At 35.8% G+C, this 23,410-nt stretch overlaps 1 protein-coding gene across 6 annotated transcripts in view; it reads left to right on the forward strand.

The window, feature by feature from the left end:
* The window catches only part of LOC106096081 (paired amphipathic helix protein Sin3a), a 59,428-nt gene that overhangs the window by 34,282 nt on the left and 1,736 nt on the right, over positions 1 to 23,410 (forward strand). For 3 of the 6 annotated variants that reach the window (XM_013263654.2, XM_013263637.2, XM_013263646.2), the window contains 8 exons: positions 30 to 1,687; positions 4,133 to 4,445; positions 4,504 to 4,647; positions 4,737 to 4,971; positions 5,315 to 6,138; positions 6,214 to 6,750; positions 6,863 to 7,123; positions 22,964 to 23,365. In XM_013263654.2, coding sequence (XP_013119108.2) covers positions 30 to 1,687; positions 4,133 to 4,445; positions 4,504 to 4,647; positions 4,737 to 4,971; positions 5,315 to 6,138; positions 6,214 to 6,750; positions 6,863 to 7,123; positions 22,964 to 23,365 — 4,374 coding nt within the window. Of the gene's footprint in view, positions 1 to 29; positions 1,688 to 4,132; positions 4,446 to 4,503; positions 4,648 to 4,736; positions 4,972 to 5,314; positions 6,139 to 6,213; positions 6,751 to 6,862; positions 7,124 to 15,302; positions 15,974 to 22,963; positions 23,366 to 23,410 lie in introns of those variants that run through there. The other 3 variants (XM_013263680.2, XM_013263670.2, XM_013263663.2) reach the window with 3 other exon arrangements.

Consider the following 23,410-nt stretch of genomic DNA (forward strand, 5'->3'; position numbering starts at 1 on the left):
GTAATGTATTTTGTAATTCTTCTTTACAGCTTCGTTTCCAAAATCAACCCGAAAAGTACAAAAAGTTCCTGGAGATTTTACATACATACCAAAAGGAACAAAAAGTCATCAAAGAGGGTTCCACAGGTGTAAATCAAGGAAAAACTCTAACAGAACAAGAAGTCTACACCCAAGTAGCAAAACTTTTCGGTCAAGATGAGGATTTGTTGCGAGAATTTGGACAATTTCTACCAGATGCTACCAATCACCAGGCCCAACAATACATGACCAAATCCCATAATGATCATAAGAGAGCAACTACGGCGGCCTTAAGTGGCGGCGCACATATAACTATGTCACCTGCAGGAGGTGCACCAGCCGCTGGGTCACCGCTTCATCTTAGCAGTGGCGCTACTCTTTCACAAATCAATACAACAGCTCATGCGGCGGCTTTGGCGGCAGTAAATACCAGTGTAAGCCTAAAATCATCGTACAATAACGCCCAACAAAATCATATTATAAATAGCGCTCGAGGAAACGATGCCAGCGGAGGTGGTGGAGCCCCACCTGTAGGGGGTGTCAGTGTTTCAAGCGCTAATGATATTATGTATGATAAAGATTTCCGCGGCAATGTGCATGTAAACTTGCACCATCAAAGTGCGGGATCGCACCATATTGCTGGCGGCGGTAACACTGCAACGGGTAACTTAAGAGGAGGTACATTTGACTCAAAGGACTCTCATCGAAGCAATCATCATGCCTCCGTGGTAACCGGAACGCAAAAATATCTCTCACATCACCACCATACCCATAATCAAGCGACAGGCCAAGCAAATATGAGTCATAATATGGCAAACATGGGCAGCGGCATATCAAAGAAATCTCCAAGTTACAGTGGTTTACCGTCAAGTATAACGCCGGGAGGAATGCCACCACACATGACTGGAGGTTCAACAAATGTTTCCAGTTTAAATTATGCTCCTTCCCCAGCCAACTCCTACCATAATCAAATGACCCATGCTGGTTCGCGTCGACATGCAGTGGATGATGTTGGTGGTGTAGGTGGATTGGGTGTGCCGCCCACAAAAAGACATAAACCCATATGTCGCGACATTTCATTCTCCGAAGCGTCGCGTAAGTGCAGTATTCAAGATGCAGCCTTCTTTGATAAAGTGCGAAAATCTTTACGCAATCCAGAGGTCTATGAAAATTTTTTGCGTTGTCTAACTTTATACACGCAAGAAATTGTTTCCAAGACTGAACTCTTAACATTGGTAACGCCGTTCCTCAGTAAATTTCCCGAACTGTTTCGTTGGTTCACAGACTTTTTGGGTCCTCCCATATCTCAAGTGACAGGCTCAACATGTCATACTGGTGGCCATCTAGAAGGTATACCCTTGCAAGGAGCCCAGCGACACGGCGGCGTAAATAGCAATTCTGGCCCATCGGCTCATGGTGGTCTTGGTGATCGTCAAAATAGTTTACAAAACACAGATCATCATCAGGAAATCGATTTGGCGTCTTGTAAACGCTTGGGCGCCTCCTACTGTGCATTACCTCAAACGACAATACCGAAGAAGTGTTCTGGTCGAACGCCATTGTGTCGAGAAGTTCTCAATGACAAATGGGTATCATTCCCAACCTGGGCAAGCGAGGATTCAACGTTTGTTACATCGCGTAAAACTCAATTCGAGGAGACAATATACAGGTTTGTCATATGATTTTTCTAACATTTGTTTGTTATCATTTTCTGTTATTTTGCATGACATAAAACACGAAAGCCATCAACAGCTTTGTAAAAAGCACACAAATCTTGCATAGAATATTTCCTAGCGCAAATAATATAAACGTTTAATCCTTATGGCTACTTGAAGGAACAAATTAATATGTAACCAAGAACGTTATTTCAAGTGCCACGATTTTCTGGGCTTAATTTCAAGGCAGATTGATATATTACAAAGAAAATTTTATTTTAAATACTTTCAAATTGTCCGCCTTAGAACAATATGAATGTTACATCTAGTCACTCTTCCTTTACAAAACTCTAACCTTTCAGACAAGCATTGTTTTTAAATTAATAACATAGTCCAAAATGCCATCTATTAGTCAGTAAGTAGTTTAGAAGGGTTCCATTGTCTGATCAATTTTCTTTTCCTTTTTTGCCAACTTCATCATTTTTTTAGGGTTTTTCAATATAAGATCTTGTCATCCTGTTTGTAACACCTCGAAATATGCGTCTTAGACCCCATAAAGTATATATATTCTTGATCGTCATATCATTTTAAGCCGATCTAGCCATATCCGTTCGTCTGCCTGCCTGTCTGCTTGAAATTTTGCACAAATACTTTCTGTTAATTAGTGTAGGTTGGTTGAGATTATAAATGGTCCAATTCGGTCCATGTTTTGATATATAGCTGCCATATACACCGATCTTGGGTCTTGACTTATTGAGCCTCTAGAGGGCGCAATTCTCGTCCGATTCGACTGAAACTTTGCACGTAGTATTTTGGTATCACTTCCAACAATTGTGCAAAGTATGATTCAAATCGGTTCATAACCTGTCATAGCTGATATATAAAATAATTTTGAATCTTGACTTCTTGAGCCGCTGGAGTGCGCAGTTCTCATCCGATTTGTCGGAAATTTCTCATTAGGTGTTTTGTTATGACTTCCAATAACTGTGCTAAGTATGGCGCAAATCGGTACATAACCTGATATAGCTGCCATATAAACCGATCTGGGATCTTGATTTCTTGAGCCTCTAGAGGGCGCAATTCTCATCCGATTTGGTAGAAATTTTGTACAACAACTTCTCCCATGACCTTCAACATACGTGTCCAATATGGTCTGAATCGATCAATAGCTTGATACAGCTTCCATATAAACCGACTCCTGATTGTGCTTCTTGAGCCTCTACAAGGCGCAATTCTTATCCGAATGGACTGACATATTACACAATGGCTTCTACAATGTTCAGCATTCAATACATTTATGGTCCGAATCGGACTATAACTAGTTTTATATTTTTTATTTATTTTTTTATATTTTTTATTTATTTTTTTATATTTTTTATTTATTTTTTATTTATCTTTTTATATTTTTTTTACTTATCTTTTTATATTTTTTTAATTTATTTTTTTATATTTTTTATTTATTTTTTTATTTAGTTTTTTATATATTTCTTTTTTTATTTATTTAGTTTTTTTTATATACATCTTTTTTATATATTTTTTTATATTTTGTTATTATTTTTTATTTTTTATATTTTATATTCACTGATGGGAACGAAGTTTCATTACACTAAAAAGAGGATTATATAAATATTTTGAACTAATTGAATATACAATCGAACTGGTAATTAAAGAATTTACCTCTGGTGATTAAAGAATTTACCTCACTTAAATGGCCGTAGTAGCTAAAATTTTCAACCGATCTGCACAAAATTTGGCTCGAACTGTTTTGTTACCGATTTCAACATATCTACAAAATTTCATCAAAATTGGTTCAGATTTAGATATAGTTCCCATATATATGTATCGCCCGATTTGCACTTAAATGGCCGTAGTATACATTTATATTTTTTTTTATAAATTTAATGTTTCTGCGCATTATTTCCTTTATAGAAAGTTGAGTTACTTTTCTTTATTAACTGTGGTGCATAAGTTACCATGTTCTACAGTTGTAAGGCCTTGTGATAAGTCTGCAAAGACACACTCTTTGGTCTCAACCATTTAATATAGATCTTCGCTCATTAATATAAGAAAAGTCACACCGCTGTTCTTATATGAAGCATTCTTGAAGACATTTGCTTTTATACTTATTTCAGCTTGATCTGATTTAAGAGCCAGAATAACGAAAAAAGAAAAAATAAAAATATATTTAATATTCTCGCTGTCGTGTAACCCGACTTATTATTTATATGCGGGCAAGAAGAACTCCAACGAGCGAAAATTTTCATCTTAGCTTCATACAATATTTACACATAATTATTCATTCCACAGTCATTGTCAAATAGGAATTTTCACTCACATTATCACCAGAGGAATTCCTCGGCATACACTCATACATATACAGCATATCTTTTACTCTGCCTACGAAACATTTTTATAATTTTTTTTACCATTCATTAAAACCAAAAAATTCTAAATGAAAGGAATATTCACAGAACTGAAGATGAACGCTTTGAATTGGATGTGGTCATAGAAACTAACAGCGCCACGATACGCGTTTTGGAGGGAGTACAAAAGAAAATGTCACGCATGTCACCGGAAGATTTGGCCAGATATCATCTCGATGATTATTTAGGAGGTACCTCGCAGACCATCCACCAAAGAGCCATCTATAGGATATATGGTGAAAAGGCTGGTGAAATAATACAAGGCCTGAAAAAGAATCCCTCGGTGGCCGTTCCCATAGTTTTAAAACGTCTAAAGGTCAAAGAGGAGGAATGGAGAGATGCCCAAAAGGTAAGTTGATGACACACAATTGTATAATGCGACTATTGTATCATCTTTGATTTTGCAGAATTTCAATAAACAATGGCGAGAACAAAATGAAAAGTATTACTTGAAATCATTGGACCATCAATCGATCAACTTTAAACCCAATGACATGAAGGCTTTGCGTTCGAAAAGTCTATTCAATGAAATCGAAACTCTTTATGATGAGGTAATTAAATTTTTTATAAAAAAAAATGTCTAATATTTTGCCTTAATGTGTGCTTGTGTTTTCTCTCTTCCCACCAAACAAACACATAGCGTCACGATCAGGAAGACGAAAATGGAGAACCTATAAGTGGGCCTCATTTGACGTTACCATATAAGGATAAAACGATTCTGGATGATGCAGCCAATTTATTGATACATCATGTTAAGAGACAAACAGGCATACAGAAGCAAGAGAAAACCAAAATCAAACATATTCTGCGACAATTTGTGCCCGATTTATTCTTTTCAACAAGACAGCCATTAAGTGATGATGAAAGAGAAGATGGTAATTATTTTCTTTTATGCCAAATACCAATAAAGTAATCTACCACTGTATACTTACTGTGCGTACATACATATGTATGTATTGTAGATAGTTAATATTCTGTTTAGTAATTTAGTTTTTTTCTTTGTGTTCGTTTTTTTAATTCCGCAAAAAAAAATTTCATTGCTGATTACTACTTCCTTTGTACCTTTCCATACCCAATAAAATTCTTTATGCCGCCTATGTGTATTAATCTTTCCTGACCTACATTTTAATTTGCATGCTTTATTCTCTCATGTGCTCTTTCTCTCTCTCCTCTCTTTCCTGTATCTTGCCTCTGTCTGGTTTTATTTCACCTCTCAAGTATTCCCATTTTTATTAGATGATAATGATAAAATGGATGTGGATTCGACACCTTGCAAACAAGATAAAAATAAAATAGGAGTGTCAACATTATTATCAGCATCTTCGACATCCTCCCCACCTGCAACAACATTGGCAACATCAACATCAGCAGCTACGACGGCGGGAGCGGCAGTGCCCGCTATTAAGACGGAGGCGGAAGCTTTGGATTCAAAAGATGCCATTTCTAGTATAGCAAATAACGCATTATTGGCAGAAGCTGCCTCGGCTACAAACAATGGGAACACAAACAACTCCTCCTCCTTACCTACTTCGGCGATAACAGTTCCTACGGCGGCATCTTTAACTGCAGCTGCAACAACAGCAGGCGTCGGAGCTATTGATAAAGGCTCGGACGCGAAAAGTGGCGTTGTGGATTCTTCAAAAGAATTAAACACGGCTGTTGTAAATAGTTTGACCACCAGCACAGCTAGCACCACCTTAAGTTCGGGCGATACAGCTGCTGTTAGCAGTAGTACATCAGCAGCGACTATGATTACTTCAGATCTAAGTACAAATTTAGTAAATTGTGATTCCAAGATAAATTCCGCCGAAACAACATCTTTTGCTACAACTGTGTGTACAGCGGTTTCAACAGCGGCAACGAATGCCCTGTCATTATCGACTTCTACGGCAGTAAGTGCTGCTATATCCACATCAACGCCCAGTAGTAGTAGTACGGGGACAGCAGCGGCTGATAGCATTAAAACCGAAATTAAACAGGAGGATGAAGAAATGCCATCAACAGATATTCTTGTACCACCGCATGCTATAAGCAAACACTTGGTATGTGAATCTTTTAGGTTAGGTTGGCATCATTAAAATTTTTGACATTTTCGTTTTTGTTTAATTTCCATTCAGGACGAGGCCTACACCCTATTCTTTGCCAATAACAACTGGTATTTGTTCTTCCGCCTGCACGCAATACTTTGCGAACGTCTGCGCGCCATGTATGAACGTGCACAAATAATAGCTGCCGAAGAAGAGAAATACAAGCAAAATCGTCGAGAAAATATTGCACAAGCCTTAAGACTGAAACCAAAACCCGAGGTTGCCGTTGAAGATTACTATCCGACATTTTTGGATATGCTTAAGAACGTCCTAGACGGCAATATGGACTCAAATACATTTGAGGATCAAATGCGTGAAATGTTCGGCATTCATGCATACATATCATTTACCCTAGATAAAGTTGTATCGAATGCCGTGAGACAGTTGCAAAATTGTGTCACCGAACGAACAGCATTAGAATGTGTTGAACTCTACCATCATGAACAGAAGAAAGGTGCCGCTGGCGGATTGTGTCGCAATGCCCACAAGACATTCAATGCTGAAATGCAATACCAACATAAAGCCGAGGAGATATTGCATGAGGAAAACTGTTTCAAAATTTATATCGTAAGTAAACTTAAAAGTTATATTTTTTTCGTTTTTCGATGGTGACAACATCAGCAAAGAAAATTACGTCGCCTGGTTCATTTTATAAATCTACAAAAATCTTTGCTTTCAGTACAAAATTGATTGTCGCGTCACCATTGAACTGCTGGATACTGACAGTGATGATATGACGGAACGTGAAAAGCCTGTAAATAAAGTCAAATCATGGTCGAAATATGTAGACCGCCTCGCAAATCCCTCATCCGCAAATAACAGCCATAATACAACCAATGCCAATTCACCAAATTCTAATAATAACAACAATTCGACGTCAAACATGGATGCCAGCATCAACAACGAAATTAAATCGGAAAGATGGGACGAGGATGGATTGGTAAGTTTCTATTTTTTTAAGTAACCTATAGACATTGATCATTTGTGCAGATTTGGATATTAAATATACATGTTTAGTAAAGTAGCACAATATATGCACTCACTAAGGAGGAAAATTGCATGACATTGCCATTGCCTTAGATCACGGCAATGTCATATCGAATACTTTGAACGGAACGTCATTCGATCTCAAATTTTTTAAGTATTTTTGGATTAGAAGATTATTGAAGACATTTTTTTGCGATCGTAAACCACACTCATGGGGGAAATTGTATTCGCAAAAAGAAACTCTCTTTTGATAGAAAAACCATTTGAGAAAAAGCACGACAGAAAACTTTTTTTCTTGTAGAAGACTTGTAAGTGGATGCTAGAGAATGATCGACGGCTATACCAACAACAGCTCAGTCAATATAGTTTTATGAAATACTTCCTTTCGAATACTTAAGCCAAGGTTTGGCTGTTTTTAGCTTCACACTCGGTTAGTCCAAACTGTTTTATTATATATCTTTGTTTAATGAAAGAGACTAGTTTATGACAAAATTGTAAACATTTATATAGATTCCTATCAAAGTTTCACACCTTTTAGATTTGTTGCATAATTTTATAATTAAATGTAATGCAGGAGGATTTTTTTTTCAAGGAAAGCTTTTATTTTTATTCAATTGTACATGCGGCTGTTGTTCTGCTTGCGAAAATAATAATCATTGTAGAAGCACCGTTGGCAGTGATAGAGTGATGTAAGCAACATATGTATGCTTTAGTCCTTATTCACATAAAACAACAATTGATAGTGTAAAATAGTTAAAAAAATGGAATATTGTTTAGAACGTGTTTTAATTTATTTTGATGTTACAAAAAACCTTTTTAAACATCACCCATTTGCTGTGTTTATCATTGAGATGGCAAAATATCCTTGGCTTCTTCTTCTTTGAAATCGATAACTTTTTTTACAAATTACTTTCGTAATCCACATCGAATCCGTAGCGATTTTCTATACCCACCATCGAAGGATGGTGGTATATTCATTTTGCAACATATCGAAATATCCATTTAAAGTATATATATTCTTGATCAGCGTAAACATCTAAGACGATCTAGCCATGTCCGTCCGTCTGTCTGCTGAAATCACGCTACAGTCTTTAAAAATAGAGATATTGAGCTGAAACTTGGAACAGATTAATTTTTTGTCCATAAGCAGGTTAAGTTCGAAAATCAGTTATATCGGACTATATCTTGATATTGACCGATCCGCCGATTTAAGGTCTTAGGCCCATAAAAAACGCATTTATTATCCGATTTTGCTGAAATTTGGGACAGTGAGTTGTGTTACGCCCTTCGACATCCTTCTTCAATTTGGCTTAGATCGGTCCAGATTTGGGTATAGCTGCCATATAGACCGATCCGCCGATTTAGGGTCTTAGGCCCAGAAAGCCACATTTATTATCCAATTTTGCTGAAATTTGGGAAAGTTGAGTTGTGTTAGGCCCTTCGACATCTTTCTTCAATTTGGCCCAGATCGGTCCAGATTTGGATATAGCTGCCATATAGATCGATCTCTCGATTAAAGGTTTTGCGCCCATAAAAGGTGCATTCATAGTCCGATTTTGGTAAAATTTGGTACAGTGAGTTGTGTTGGGCCCTTCGACATTATTCTTCAATTTGGCTCAGATCGGTCCAGATTTGGATATAGCTGTCATATAGACCGATCTCTCGATTTAACGTTTAGGGGCCATAAATGACGCATTTATTGTCTGATTTCGCCGAAATTTGAGACAGTGAGTTGTGTTATGCTTTTCGACATCCGTGTCGTTTATGGTTCAGATCGGTGTATTTTTAGATATAGCTACAAAAAAGATCAATATTTGTGTGGATTGAACAATGACTTGTACTTATTAGTATTTGGTCCAAATCGGAACATATTTCGATATAGCTGCTATGGGGCATAAGGTTTGCATTTTTCACCGGATTTTTACGAAAGGTTGTTTATGTACATACCCGAGGTGGTGGGTATCCAAAGATCGGCCCTCTTAACTAAACGCCTTTTTACCTGTTGTTCGATGGTTTATTCCGTTACTTGCAGTGTCTTGCTTTAGTACTAAAGGGTGATTTTTTTGAGGTTAGGATTTTCATGCATTAGTATTTGACAGATCACGTGGGATTTCAGACATGGTGTCAAAGAGAAAGATGCTCAGTATGCTTTGACATTTCATCATGAATAGACTTACTAACGAGCAACGCTTGCAAATCATTGAATTTTATTACCAAAATCAGTGTTCGGTTCGAAATGTGTTCATTCACCGTAACGTTGCGTCCAACAGCATCTTTGAAAAAATACGGTCCAATGATTCCACCAGCGTACAAACCACACCAAACAGTGCATTTTTCGGGATGCATGGGCAGTTCTTGAACGGCTTCTGGTTGCTCTTCACTCCAAATGCGGCAATTTTGCTTATTTACGTAGCCATTCAACCAGAAATGAGCCTCATCGCTGAACGGTGAATGAACACATTTCGAACCGAACACTGATTTTGGTAATAAAATTCAATGATTTGCAAGCGTTGCTCGTTAGTAAGTCTATTCATGATGAAATGTCAAAGCATACTGAGCATCTTTCTCTTTGACACCATGTCTGAAATCCCACGTGATCTGTAAAATACTAATGCATGAAAATCCTAACCTCAAAAAAATCACCCTTTAAAAGTGGTAATCACGATAAATCGTTTCTTATTATCTGTTATCGCATGAAATCGATAACTTTGCGCTGATATTCTATCCACAACATCTAACTTGTACTGGATATAACTAGAATAAAACAAATCAAGAATTTACGGAACGGAATTAATCTTCGAACAAAAATTCGATCGATAACGGATGTGAGAATTAGGCCACAAGTTATATAGGAGCCATCAAAATTTGTACACGGAACAAAAATTCAATAAGGCAATTGACAAAATAACTTGAATCGATGTTATTGATAAAGAGCTGCCACAAATAGTTAGACAACTTTAAGTCCATTGTGATACCACAGTAGGGACAGACCAAGGCCTCTGGCGGGAATCGAACCCACGAGTAATCCAAGCACGCTACCAACTCGGCTATCGGGGCGCCTTAATAGTTAATGATTTTTGTTTTCAAGTGAGAGGAGGCTATTGTGATTTGTGTCATTGTGATTGACCGCAGTAATTGAGTTGTATATTGAAAGCCAAAAATAAGTAATGTGACAAAAATAGTGAGAACGTGGGTCTAAAAAAAACTAATTTGACAATATCGATATTGAAAATTAGCAAACACATTACAAATTAAACAAACAATTAGAATTTGAAGGGAAATCAAAAGGACATACTTAAAACTCATAAATGTAGTTTTTTAAATACAATATATTAGGCCTATATATGAAACAGATTTCTAGCATCAAAATCTTCTAAATAGATTTTAGGTGTCCTGTGTGTGATACATTTATTTCCATTCTTTTCCATGGTATCTCCTTCCCAATTCAGCACGGACAACTAAAAATTATGGCATCTATTGTGAATGACAAAGTACAGTTTAATCTACAAATGCAAATCAATTTTGAACATGAACATTCTATTAAGGTGCTCCTGTTCTTCTTCTCACATATCATAGGTTGATATTGTCGGGTTTTTTTTTTATTTAATTCCCTTATAATTTGGCAGCAAACGTCTGCAATAAATATATCTTTAAACTTTAAAGTTGAAATTATGTATAGGTAATAAAATGGAGGATACAGTCCCTAAGTAGGCTTAACATCAGTGTTACCATTGTGCAATTTATAAAAGCCCCAAAGAAACGGACACGACAAAAACTTAATTATTTGCAAAATTTTCTAACACAATTTTTGATCGAAATGAAATGTTGAATAATTTTTCTACAAAAATTAAACAAAGCTTTCAATATATTTAAAATTTTATGAAAATAAATCAAAAAAAAATGTAGAAAAAACTGCTTAAGAATTGAATTTGGAAAATTTTTTCATAGAAATAAAATATTTTCGCGATTTTTCGATGTGCTCGAGATCCTGTTTCATGCTTTCTAGTCAATGAAAAGCAAAACAAAGAACTTAAAAAAGTTAGGCAAGAAGTGTTTGTTGTTTTCAAGACACTCAGACTGTCATGTCAACACCGTTGTCAAATTGATTATGTGCTCTACCAACCCAAAGACTATTGAGTACGGTGTTGGGCAAGCTTTTGTTTTTAGGCAGGGCTCAATAAATCCTCTAACTCTCCTTAGCGCAGTAATAAAGAAAGCTTTTCTTTCCTCTATTCCGATACAAACTAATCATCAATGCTAAGAGCAACAAGCACCAAACTCTTTTTGTTATGCACTTGAACATTCTTTGCATGTCACTGCAAGTGCTTCTTGTGCTTAGGCCACATTGACCCACAACACAACGACGGATTGGTTCGTTTGGTTTGTCTGTTTGCGCTCTTTTATTTTGATCTTTAAAATCTTTTCGTGATTTTTCGAAGATATTCTAACTCGAGATCATATTCAATGCTTTCTATTCAAGGAATAGCATAGCAAAGAACTTATAAAAGTTAGGCAAGTGTGTGCTGTTTTCCAAACACTGTGAGTGGCATGGTGGATCGCGATTTCTGATACGCCATATATCTTCATCAACTCCTTTGTCAAATTGACCAATGTTTGTTATTATTCAAAAAACTATGACTGGAATGTTGGGTCGCGATTTTTGATGCGCCATGTATCTTCATCAAAATTCATGCAAACCGCACCAAACAGTAATTTTTTTTGTGGACGAGGTGATGACTCGTGAAGCACATGTGGATTTGCACCTGACCAATAACGCATATTTCGCTTATTGACGAATTAATTAATCCAAAAATGAACTAAGTCAAAAAATGAAGTTAACTTTTAAAGTAGCGGTCATCGATTCTGAATTTCTGTAGATTTGTATAACATGCCGACGTGGTTCGTTCGTGTACTTTACCATGATGAAAATATTGAGTTTACTGAATAAATTGACAGTAACAGATTGATGATTAGTGTAACGCACTGTTCACAAATTATATGACAACCACCGAGCCAAGTACGGTCCAAATCGGCTAATAATCTGATGTAGCTCCCATATAAACCAATCTCCCGAATTAACACCTTTAGCTTCCAAAAACCGCAATTGTTGTCCGATTTGGCTGAAAATTGCATAAAGTATTCTCCTACCACTTCCAACATCCTGTTAAATACGGTCCAAAGTGGGATATGTCCGGATATAGCTCCCATATAAACCGATCACCCGATTTGACTTCTTGAGCCCCTAGAAGCAGTAATTTTTGACCGATGTGGCTGAATTTTTGCATTTAGTGTTTTGCTACCACTTTCAACAATTGTGCCAAGTACGGTACAAATTGGGATATGACCTTATATAGCTCCTATATAAACTGATCTCCCGATTTGACTTGTTGAGCCATCTGGAAGCCGCAATTTTTTTCGATGTGGCTGAATTTTTGCACGTAGTGTTTTGCTACCACTTCCAACAAATGTGCCAAGTACGGTTCAAATCGTAATATGACCTCATATAGCTGCCATATAAGTCGATCTCTCAATTACCCTTGTTCGGTTCCTAGAAGCCTTGAAATTTTGGTTTACGGAAAAAATTATTAATGTAATGTAATAGCCTGGAAAGTAGAGCTGGCAAACTATCGATAATCGCAAAATTCGATATTTTCGATAGTTTTAGTAATAAATATCGATATTATCGTTAATTCCCATCTCCTCTATTTCAAGCAAAAATGAAAACTAAAAGTCAGGAGATCGATTTATATAGAAGCAATATCAATTCACAGACCAAATAAAATCAAGATTAATAACATCAGTTGGAAGTCAAGAGAGAAATCATTGTAAAATGTTAACCTAATCGTATGAAAATTGCGGCCTCTATAGGCGCAATGCATCTCAAAAGATACATTTAGTGTCGCATCGTTTATTTTTGTTTAAATTTTTCGATAGTATCCATCGGAAAAATATCAAATAATATTCAGTCAAAAAATTAAATATCGATAGTACCATCGGTATTTTGCCAGCTCTTCTGGAACGCCATATTATCTGATATAATTAATAATTTTTTATCTTTCATGTCTGAAAAATTTGCATGTGAATGAAGAATTCGCAACGAAATATTGATTTCAAAATATTTTTTGTGGCTTATATTGGTGGTGGTTTAGTTTCGCTTATATTTGCGAATTAAAAAGGGTTTTAGAAATTTAATTTTTTTTAATTAATTCAATAAAAATAATTTTAATAACTTTGTTTTCTTAAAAAAATTATCATTAAAAAAATGTACTGAGGGGGTACTTAGGTTTTTGATGTACTGTATACTTCTTACTTGCATCGACATGTCAAATTTCAGAGCTCTAAATCATTCGATCTAAATGCCATACTAAGCGTACGTTTTATCCCGTTTCGAGGACTATTTTTCACAATTTTTCTTTCCATCGCCGTTTGTACGCAACTGTACCGATTGAACCAAATTTCGAAGCTCTAGCTCGATCTGTTCGCTGGATGATCACAAAGATCATCCATTTGGTACCTAGTTGTCCAAAGTTCGTTAAGTCTCCCAACAAAGGTTGCTATAGAGTACCTATTATGTACCAAAATTCATAACTGTAGCTCAATTTTCAAACAAAGTACCAAATAGTACCATTTGCAGTACTAAATGTACTTTTTGGCCAATTTAGGAACAATTTTGTGAAAGTTTTTCAAAAAATTTTATTTTTTCGAGGCGCCTATTAATTTGGGCGTAATTGCCAAATAGTCAATATTTTTATTCTATTTGGTATCTTTTAGTACCTTAACGTACGAATATCACTAAATCCCATCTTATTAGAGCTGGCAAAATATCGATGGTACTATCGACATTTAATTTTTTTTTTGTCTGAATATCGATTGATACTATCAGCAAAGTTTAATTCTTTGCAAAATTGAGCAAAAATAAGCGATGTGGCATTGAATGTTTTCTATAAGATACATTGCGCCCATAGAGGGCACAATTTGTACAATGATTTCTTTCATGACTTCCAAATGACTTGGTTTTATTCGGGCTGTGTATTAATATTGCTACTACCTAAATCGGACTCCCGATTTTTACTTCTCATTTTCGTTGGAGATATAGGTAATGGAAAATTAATGATACTATCGAATGTTGTGATTATCGATAGTTTGCCAGCTCTACATCTTATCGCACCTACGACCCAAGACCATTCGTGCAAAAATTCATAATTGTAGCATTAGTCAATCACGTGTCTCTTTTATATATAGATTATATATATTCTTTTTATGTGTACTAGCCCATTCAAAAGTGATTTGGAAAATTTGTTTTTGTTTTGGGAAAAAATTTCTTTGTTTTTAAGTAATTTTCGTGGGAAAAGGTTTAGAATTTTGGGGAAAATAAACAAAAACACACTGCTGCTTTCATTAAAAATATGCTCAAATTTTTCAAAACTTGAGAATTTTTAAGAAAGCAAACCCTCATATTATCAAATACATGGATAAAAATACATAAAAAGTTTATAACAAATATATATAAAGTTAAAGTTATGTTACAAATATATTATTTTTCATTGTTATGCTGATAAGAATAAAATAATTTAAAGCAAGAAGAAGAAAACCAATAGCCCCTTAGTCATAAAAAATTTTAACCTAGGACTTGAAACAACAGGAAATATCCTGTGAAACTTTTTTTTTTGCTTCAAAACTCAATTTCGGGCAGCATATTCATCTTAAATATTTTTTTTTAACAGCAATTCCTCGTTTATTGTACTATTTGACACAATGTATATTTATCCATATCTGTATGAAAATAATTTAATATTTAAGGCTATATATACATATATTTTCTTTTACATTGGGAATGTTTCTTTTTTAATAAGTTCCGTTTTAGTTGAGCTTTTTTGTATTAACCATCGTTTCATTATATAATTACATATATATTTATTTGTTTTCTTGACGCACTTATAGTTTTTGGTTGTTTTTTTTTTCTTCTTCTTCTTCTAAGTGTATACTTGAAAAGAATGCTTCAAATTTCCGAATCTCGAATACTCTTCTTCATTTTCTTTACCCAAATTTTTCTTCAATGAAAGTCTCACTAATTAATGCTTTTTATGCATTTCTCTAATATTTTTCTTTTTTCAATTCTTTCTCCGTACCAGGTCAAACCCAAGGCTTAAATTACAATTATACTAAAACGAAAAAAAAGACAAAAACCAAAAATTACCAATAGTAGTGAAAATCCTAACATTTTTTCTAAAATACTCTAAAAACAGCATTAAGCGATGAGAATACATTTTTTTGATATGAAGCAAATGTAGTAGAATTGACCAAGAGCTCATTTAACAAGATCAACTCAAATCTAAAGCCCATCTGCTATACCAACCACAAAATTGCAACAAAATTCTACTAAATCACTAGCAAACATCATTACCACAACCATTACTCCGATCACCACCACCACCATCACCACCACAACTACCATCATCATACAAGCAAATCGCCTTTTTAATAATCCACATCCCAAACCCACCCAACTAACTCCACACGATCACTCTTTATTAACACAAAAAGAATGATGTATAGTTTTTCTTTTAACACGCTACCGCCCACACGTATTTGTTTGAGATGTTTTAAAAGAATGAAATAAATAATACTTGTAAAAAGTTTTTAATTTTCCCCCCCCAATCATCAAACTACAACTCACTTTTTAAAAATATACAATTTGTGTAAGAAATCTATTAGTTTTTTTTTTGTTTTTTAATATTATTGAAAATCAATGAAAGATCGATCGATCCTAGAAATATTTGTAAATAGAATTTTTTAGTGCATAATAATTCCCAAACGAAAATATTTTTCTAAAGTAAAACGCCAATTTTTCTGAACATATGTTGTATAAAAAGCTATATTGACACACTAATTCATTTTAATAGAAACTATATATATATATATATGATGAAAAACGGTTAATTTTTTTTAAATCAATAAACGAAGAAAACGTTAATTTACAAACAATAAATTTCTGAAAATTTTGTTGTAGTTGCTTTTAAACCACCCATCTTAAACTTTGGGTACTCTAAGTTAGCGCAAGCGCAAGGATAGTAGTTTTTAAATGAAAATAGACTAACGCAGAAGGTAAGTTCTAAAGAAAAGGGATAACATTTCCATTTGGTTTTGTCTAAGGAGGAGAGTCCCAAATACAATATATCACAATTGCAAGATATGAACATATTGTTGTTATAGAAACCGTTAGTTTTTAGGTTTTAATTAGTTAGGTAGCAAGGTGAACAGTGCCTAAAGGCCTAGTTATGCTCTCGTAAGCATAACGTAAATGTAGGAAAACGTGTCAGCTGTTTTGTTTTGGCCATTGAATACATATACAAATGATTACCGAACTTCTGTCGACCGTAACCAGAAAGTAGAATTCAGTAAAAACAAAATTTTACGTTCCGTTTTCGTGATTTTACCATTCACAATAGAGGTATTTCTGTAAGTGACCACACTTATTTATGAATAACATATCATGGCAATCCTGACAACACATGCAAAGAAAATTGAAATAACGGAGAAATTTTTGTGCTCTCAAAATTTGACAGTTTGTTGTATACCAGGATAATGTTTTCATCGTGGTGTGTGGTCGGCCGTTCAGAGAGCATATAGTATGCGGCCAAGATTGGCTAAGGAGCTTGACGCAAACGCCCGAAAGATAAAGTTGGTGCTATTCACCAATATAAAGTAATTTGGTGTGTTCAGGGGACCTCTCCTAGATGGGGTGGATCTATCGCTCTCACTACTTATATGGCTTCTAACTAGCAATTGCAATGTCAGGACTTTAAAAACGCGCACTAGAGGCTTGAAATGGCAGTTTGGAGGGAACTTATTCAGCCTGCCTGGCCCCCCATTATTGTCATGCATGTTGGCTCTTTAACTTCTTCATTGCAATATCTGACATTGTACCGCCGTAAATTTGGTATTTGTTCTTCCGCTTCTTTTGAATCTATTTAAGGGGCAACACAATAAACCTTAGTTCTCTGAGTGTTCTTCAGCTTCTTTTGAATCTATTTAAGGGGCGACACCATAAACCTTAGTTCTCTGAGTGAAGTTGAAGGCGGTTGAAGTTATTAGACGCGTACAATTATATAACTTAAGTTAAAGCGAATTCAAAAATGATTTGACATGTCAAATTCCTTCAGCTGTGCTGATGCAGCCACCTTATTAAATGCAAATGCAAATTTTGCCCATGAACATTCCACTAAGGAATAGGGGCAAACTTCTCACATATCAATGAGTGCAGTCGGATTCAAGTTTAAGCTCAATGATAAGAGGCCTCCTTTTTATAGCCGAATCCGTATGCGCTAATCCATGTTAGCACTATGTCGTAAGACTGTAGTCTATTCAGGGATTCCACACATACCGCCAAAAACTTCAATCTCACTGTCCTAGAACCCACGGCTTTGAGGGCCGCCAATATGTAAACTGATTGCGAAAAATGTAAATCCCTTCCCAGAATACTCTTTGCGGCTATCGTTTTCTTTCAGCTCCGCCTGAAAGAACATACACTCGACCGGCAGTCTCACCGACGTACCGATACTTTGTGTGTCGGTACGTCGGTTCCCCTTACCTCCCACCTTCTGACTACATAATATCCGAAGTCTGCGTTGTTAGGACTGTCACGTAGCATACAGCCACACAGGGAGAAACTCAGTTCGACCCCCGTAAGGTTCAGGGCGGTGACTGTCGACCCATCTCCTCGTTATTTAATGCCCTTTCTTTATTCAGGAAAGCCGTCGACTACTCGCATCACTTCGTGGAGGGCACTCTTCTCCCACCTGCCCTTGAGGTATGCCTGAAGTTTCCGACGTCAGAGCCTCTCTCACCTTCAAGTCTTTTTTAAATGCTACGTTTTATAAAAAGCATAATTGCCTCTACTATCCCTCTGCGCTTCTCGCATTTCTTCATTACAGAAGGTTTGTTGTTGTTGTGGCCACATTACATGTGGAGGTAGCGATCCTCGTCAAACTCCTAAATATATTGGGTTGCCCAAAAAGTAGTTGCGGATTTTTTAAAAGAAAGTAAATGCATTTTTAATAAAACTTAGAATGAACTTTAATCAAATATACTTTTTTTACACGTTTTTTCTAAAGCAAGCTAAAAGTAACAGCTGATAACTGACAGAAGAAAGAATGCAATTACAATGTCGCAAGCTGTGAAAAAATTTGTCAACACCGACTATATGAAAAATCCGCAATTACTTTTTGGGCAACCCAATAGTAAGCTCGTTTCGGTCCATAGGACCAAATGCTGCGGGAACGTTGTTGTTGTTTTAACCACTAATTCATGTGGAGATGGCGATCTTCGCCAACCTCCTGTATGTGAGCAAGCTCGTTCCGGTCCAAAGGACCGATCGCAGCAGGAACGTGATGGCCATTAGTTATTTAAAGGCACCAATAACTCGCCCCGTCATATCAAGCATCATAGGCACTCAGTATTTAAGAAAGTGTCGGTGCCGCTTGGTTTCTCTCCACTCGATACCGCTGATTGTTCGCGACTGCAATTGCAGCTACTCCGTATACGAAGCATCCCACTATCCGCAGCCTGTGGACGTGTAGTGTGTAGTGTTCATAGTTATCCATGTTGAAACAAAAATCTCCCTGTTTCCAATAAGTCAATTAGTAAGACTTCAAGCCTTTGAACCTATGGCACTGTCTGTCAAAAGCTGGTGCACTTTGGATATTCATGCGATAACGTGTTTGCCAGGTCTAAAACCAACCTGAATTAGCCCAGTTATTTCATTGCGATTATATCTCAATCTCTCACATAAGACGCTTGATAATATTCTGTAGAATTATTCCTCTGCACATAATATTCTGATACACCTAGTTAGCGTATCGCCTTCGGTCGTAGTTGGCAATCCATCGGGTTCTGTTGCTTTACTATTCTTTACATAAGTTACTGCTATTTTAACCTCGTCTAGCCTAGTGTAGAACACAAGGAAAATCTGGTTTTTGGTTACCCCGTAAGGTATCTCCCTTTTGAATTATGAAAACTAGTTGTTTAAATCTAGGAAGGAGAAGGTGACTGGAGAATCAAGATAAATATAGACAAGTCCAAAATTAAGTTCTAACTTAGTGTTACTCTTTTTCAGGCAAATCTAAACAGCGCGTTATAGAAAGACATCTTCGAAACACAGATACAATGTGCATTAGTGAGAAACATGTTTTCGCCCATTGCTTGATTGAAGTGTCTGCAGTCAGAATATCTACGCAAATTAGTGATTAGTATTGTGATCGCAAGAAAACAAAAAAAGGAAGATAAACCAACCAAACCAAACAAAAATCTAATAACTTTAAAATGTTTACATTAGCAAATTCCAAAGTCTTCTTAGTCAGATGGTTTATGGTTGGAATCTAGTTCCTTCACTAGTAGACCAGGGCCATTGTGTTCGCCCCAGAAGAAGGAAGAAGAGAGAAAGAAGGCAAGAAAAACAGTAGATACACCATAGAAAGATGAAACACAGCAGAAACGATAGAAAAAGGTAACCAACGCACAAAACAAAAAAGTAGGTGGATCAGGGAAAAACCTATCACCGGTTAGAGCATCGTCCAGTCAGACAGTTCAGGTATCTTCAGAACACCAGAAATCCATTAGCCTATTTATTCTCTTCACAATTGCGGGGCAGTGGCCCAAATGATGTACGACCACCTTCAACTCCTCGTCATCACATACCCGGAAATTCGACTCTAGAGCAACATCAAAAACTTGACATTGTAATGACCGCTCAGAACTAGTATCAGCAGTTCCATTGCATGCTTTCTCAGTTGTAATGACTATAGTTTCTTCTCACAACTTATGCAGAAATCGTTAACCTGTTTTTTAAAGTTAGATTTTCTGTTCAGCAGAACGCTCAGCTATTTTTCATTTTCAGCGAAATTTTCACTCCTTCCGTGGAGCCAGTTACAATCTTGGGTAACTTTTTATTTCTTGCTGAAAGACAACTCCGTCGTAGTTCGTGAAACTTCGTGCAAGATATAACTAAAAGTTTTGGGAAACTTCCCCCTTAATCGCAGTGGTCATCTTGACAGCATTGGTGACAACTTTAACACCACTAAATGTGATAGTTTTTCAAAAGTTTAAAAATATACTTTTCCCATTTAAGCTCGACTAACGCAAGAAAAAAGGACTGTCATTTTTATAATTTTCTACCACAGTGGCTGGCCGAAAAACACTTTACTTACATTTTTTAATTTTTATTTTACCAACGATATGTTTTCGGGTTTTTTATTTGGATTTTGGTATTGGTTACAAAATACACCAATTGTACAGAAATAATTCACAATAGAACCTTTCGTGTTGCTTGATCAGCTGGATCATATATATGACTCATATTGACTTACTTTTTCCAGCTCTTTCTTTCTCTCTTTTAATTTCTCTGTAATTCAGTGTTGCCACTACAGAAAAATGTCTGCCCAAAAAACTTCAGAAAACATGCCAAATCCGCACCAAGCCCACAAAAATTTTTTTAATAGTTATAAGGCATTAGTATTCGATATTTTGCAAAGACCGCATAATTAATAAGCGTAGTTTGGCAATATGCCATAGTGGTGTGGTCTTAAATGAAAACTTCCCAAATTTCTTCATAATATATGTTAGTAAATCTTGGTATAGGGAGCTGGATTTAAATCTGAAACGGTTATAAGATCATCCTGTGAGCCAACTTTTGAAAAGATCGTGTGAAGAATATTCACATAGCAATATTAGCCCATCGATGTTATTACCGTACCCGGCAACACTGATCTCATTGTTGTTAATTATGTATATAAAGAGGCCTGGGGCCGCCGTAGTAGCGCAGAGGGTTCAAATCCTGGCGAGAACATTAGAAAAAAATAGCGTTTCAAACTGTGAAAAACGAACCTAGTACCGGTCTTAAGACGCGACTCACATTAAAGCTGAGTATTCTGTTCATTTTTTGGAGCGGAATGCTGTCAAACTCCATATAAAAAAAACGTCGGCGAAACGGTGGCTGAAAATCGGCGGAAAAGAAGTACTATGTTTATAGTGAGCAAAAAAGCAAAAAACTATTATAGTGGCAATACTTGAAACTATTGCCGGCATCATTTTAGTTTGTTTCATTGTTTTCAATGGTTCGTATATCTTTATTTATTTGAGTGAAATATATAAAATAGAGAAAACAATAAGTGCAGATAAAGAAACGTGTTTTGGTATGGAAACAAAGACGTTTGATTCGCTCGCGAAACAAATACAAATTTCAGTGGCTATTCCGAAAGCAGAACAGAATACCAACCTTTACTTGTAAAAGTTCGCAAAATACTCAAATAAAATTAATTGAAACCAAAGAGAGGCTTATCACTGTTGTCCATTGGGTCAATCCAGTATGTACAACCGGCTGCCATGGGATTGGTTTAATTGTCGTAGAGTATTATTGACTCTACCCTTACAAAAATTGCAAATGCGTTGGCAACCATGAACATTTCACTAAGAAACAGTCACTCTCCTCTCTCTGTTGTTGTTGTTGTAGCAGTTTTTTGTGTTCTATCTTTCGTCTGGTTGATTCTGTTGTGTGTCAAGAACCTCAGTGTACGTGTTCCCCTCCTCTCTCTCTCTCTCCCTCTCTTATGCAAATCCCCTCTCTTGGAGCCGTTTTGGCGTTTTCAAGAGAGATTCCGTTACATTTTTGTTAATACGCAAGTCCAATTAAACGGTCAAATTTGGCGAAAACGTTCGATATATAAGTTAATTGCATATATCGTTCGTCGAAAGAGTATTGAGTCTACTTTTATATTTCTATTATCAAACTGTAAATGCGTTACAGAATACCACGAAATGTGAAATTCACCTTTGACTACGACTGCTGTTGATTTTTGCCTTCGTCAACCGGAATAAGGGTGAATGTTGTTGACGAATGAGGAAGTGATTTTACTAAGAGTTTGTAGATAGATTGTGCTGGATTTTTTGCAAATAAGATAAGATAATTAATTTACATTAGATTAAACATGCTTTTAAATAAAATGTTTTTAAAGGAAAAAATCTAGCTGGCGCCGCTTTTCAAATGTTATTATCAATTACAGGGAAAAATAATATCAAAATTATAAATTATTCTCTCCTCCTGAACGTCGTTAGTTATCAACATACGTTATCCCTTTTCTTGTTATATCGGTATTTTTTTTAATTATCAATTTAATTCAAATGTAGAAGATTTTTAAATTTCTTTGATCTCTTACACATATGAAATAACCACTAAATGTTTTTTTTAACAAGTTATTGGAACATCATGTATTGGCAGGGTACACTTATTAAGGTATAGTCACAGGTAAACAAAACTGGCGGGGGCAATGAAAAAAAAGAATTTACTTAACTAAAAATTCAAATCGTTTTTTAATGTTAAAGAGAAAACTGACTTTTGTATATTACCTACAATCACCTTGATCCATCTCAACCTAACCTTACTAAGTATACCCTGTATTAATTTTTTTTACTGATTATAAACCATTTTGCGTTTTGCAAGTTGCATTTTTTCTTTATACATACAATTTATATTTTTTTATTTGATTTTTTTTTAAATTTTCGTAAACAATGTTTGACCTGGTACGCTTACTAGCTTACTATTTGTCATATCAACTCTACATGAACTATCTGTTATTTGTATCTTTCACTTTCTGGTTGTTATTTTTCCGTGAAATTGGCTATAAAAGTTTTACCTTTTGTATTGCATGATTTTTTTTAAATTTACATTTAAATTTTTCTTTTTAACACATAAGTTGAGAGATTTTTAATGACTTGAGTATGTGTTTTTTGTTTTTCGCAGGATTTGCATTTGCCTCGTAAACCCAGATTCTTACAACGTAACAAACGTTCAGCCTGCCTGAGAGCGGAGCAAATGCGTTTGATGCAAGAGAGAAAAGCTCGTTTTACAAATGCCGCAACTGGCGGTGGCGGTAGTTACTCAACAGCAACAACAACATCGGATTCAACTGGTGGTGCAACGTCGGGAAGTCCCGCGGATATGACTGCGGCGGATCTAAATAGTTTCTGGAACAAAAGACCCCCTGAACGTTTAGGCAATGCATCTTTAGTGTGTCCCGGTGGTGAAACATACATCATAAATGATCGTGATGAAATCAAGTTGAATGCTTCCGGCCGCCAGGTCTTTGTAATAAATAAGAATCTCAAATTTTTCAAATTGGACTCCGTGAGGAAAGCAAAAATGGTGAGTAAGGGGAAAGCAAAGCAAAAAAAAAAAAAAAAAACAAAA

Source organism: Stomoxys calcitrans, chromosome 5 (genome assembly GCF_963082655.1).
Source record: "Stomoxys calcitrans chromosome 5, idStoCalc2.1, whole genome shotgun sequence".
Lineage (NCBI taxonomy): Eukaryota > Metazoa > Arthropoda > Insecta > Diptera > Muscidae > Stomoxys > Stomoxys calcitrans.